This window comes from Propithecus coquereli, unplaced genomic scaffold (assembly GCF_000956105.1).
Source record: "Propithecus coquereli isolate 6110/MARCELLA unplaced genomic scaffold, Pcoq_1.0 Scaffold309, whole genome shotgun sequence".
In the NCBI taxonomy this organism is placed as follows: Eukaryota; Metazoa; Chordata; class Mammalia; order Primates; family Indriidae; genus Propithecus; species Propithecus coquereli.
Window position 1 is genome coordinate 991521 of NW_012148719.1, and position 1828 is coordinate 993348.

A 1828-nucleotide genomic window follows, 5' to 3' on the forward strand; every position below is an offset into this window, starting at 1 on the left:
CAAAGACAACTGAAAATACTACTCTTCCCTGTAAGCCCATAATTTACAAATGCAAGGGGTTCTTTTCTTTGGGGTCTGGGACCTCGTACAACATTTTAAGTCCTCACATGTGGTTTTATACAAGGTGTTTGGGCATTAACTCCCTTAACAGTTAATGATAGTCCTGAGCAAATGTCAACATGTCACAATCTCCCCTGAAAACAAAGTAGCTCAGCTACATAAATAGAATGGAAAACATTTCACAGCATTTTCAATGACTGTACTCACATCTATCCCCCTCTGTTTGTAGTGGTCTTCAAGGACTCCTGAGCCCTTAAGAAGAATTTTTAAAAGGCATACCTTTCTAAGTCCAACAGTTCAATATAATTGGTTTTTCTCTAATGTCCTTAAAATCTTTATTAGAACTGCATTTCTCAAAACTGGACTTGTATTATTTTCTGAGGACTTGCTCATAATTCCAGATTTCTTTTTTATTGTAATGAACTGGCCATACCTTCCAGCTCCCTGCAGCCAAGTTCTGCAGGGCGCCTGCTGCCCCTTCCAGCGTGTCTGGATTTGAGCACTCAGAGAGCAGTGTGAGGTAGGGTTTGACTATTGATGGGTGCCACAGCATCTGGATCCCTTTTGGTGGTTCGGCACAGTCTGGAAGAGGTCCTACTCCATCCCACTGGTGAAAGAAAAACGAGAGAGTAAACATCTTTAACATCATCACGCTTCTCAATATTGTCTTTTGCAAACATTGCAGACAAAAACGAAATCAAGGTAGAATAACATTTGGTGGCCACTGACTGCATGGAGGGTACTACATCAGCAATTCCCCAGGGACCACCAGAAATAGGAGAGCCCCTCCCGTCCACCGAGAGCTTGTGACCGAGGCTGGAGAGGGGTTCGGAGCATGCACACAAGTGAAGGTAACTGGCAGAGGAAGGGGAAAAGCTCCTGGAGAATGAGTCTAACAAACTGCTGTAGGGAGGACAGGGGAGAGATGGATTGATCTGGATTGGGCAGGGCGAAAGAAGGCTAACGGTCAAGGTCGCATGTTTTAGAGTTAGCACGCTACAGGTGTTGCACAGTAGTTACCGTCAATCAAATGCCCGCACTTCTTACAAATAATTAGTAACTGTGAGAAATTTCTATATAATTTGTAAAACACATGCAAATTGGCTACTATTGTTGCATCTAACAGATGACAGAATGGATGAGAGAAAATTGTTATGGTTTATTAGACACATTGACATGAGTTATAGGCAAATCTAGATTGTATAGCACTCCTGATAGTTCAATTTGCTTTGAATTGAATCTAATGAATACTGGGAGAATGTGTAATTAGAAATTAATTACACATAATTTTAAAATTATGGTTATATGCACAAAAGAATACCAGTCAACTATTAAAACTGATAGTTATGAAGACTATGTAGCAACTTGGAAAAATGATAATAAAGTTATAAGAACAAAGCAGGATGCAAAGTACTATGGGGTTTGTGCTTTATCCAGGTAAAATACATCACAAAACACCTGTAATGATCATAGAAAAATTAATAAAATGTTTGTCTTTCATTTTTTCTACACTTCACCTTCTCTGTCCTATTATTTTTATAATTTAAAAACTATTAAAAAATAAAATAATGATTCTGATCTTTGATTACTCAAAGCCTTTGTCTTTTGTGAAAAATAAAGGCAATGAGTATAATAAGTGTAAAAATGAAATATACCAAGATTAGAAAAAGTATGCCCATATGCACTTCTGAGAAAAATCATGGTAAAATAAAACAAGTTCACTAGGATTTTAGATTGAGGATATTAAGCTATTTAGCTTATTTGTGTT

The 1828-nt window shown here is 37.7% G+C and overlaps 1 protein-coding gene across 5 annotated transcripts in view; it reads right to left on the reverse strand.

The window, feature by feature from the left end:
• CTNND2 (catenin (cadherin-associated protein), delta 2) overlaps window positions 1-1828 on the reverse strand; it is a 694597-nt gene that overhangs the window by 129016 nt on the left and 563753 nt on the right. For all 5 annotated transcript variants that reach the window (XM_012650021.1, XM_012650019.1, XM_012650020.1 and 2 more), the window contains one exon: window positions 494-667. In XM_012650021.1, coding sequence (XP_012505475.1) covers window positions 494-667 — 174 coding nt within the window. The remainder of the gene's footprint in view (window positions 1-493; window positions 668-1828) is intronic.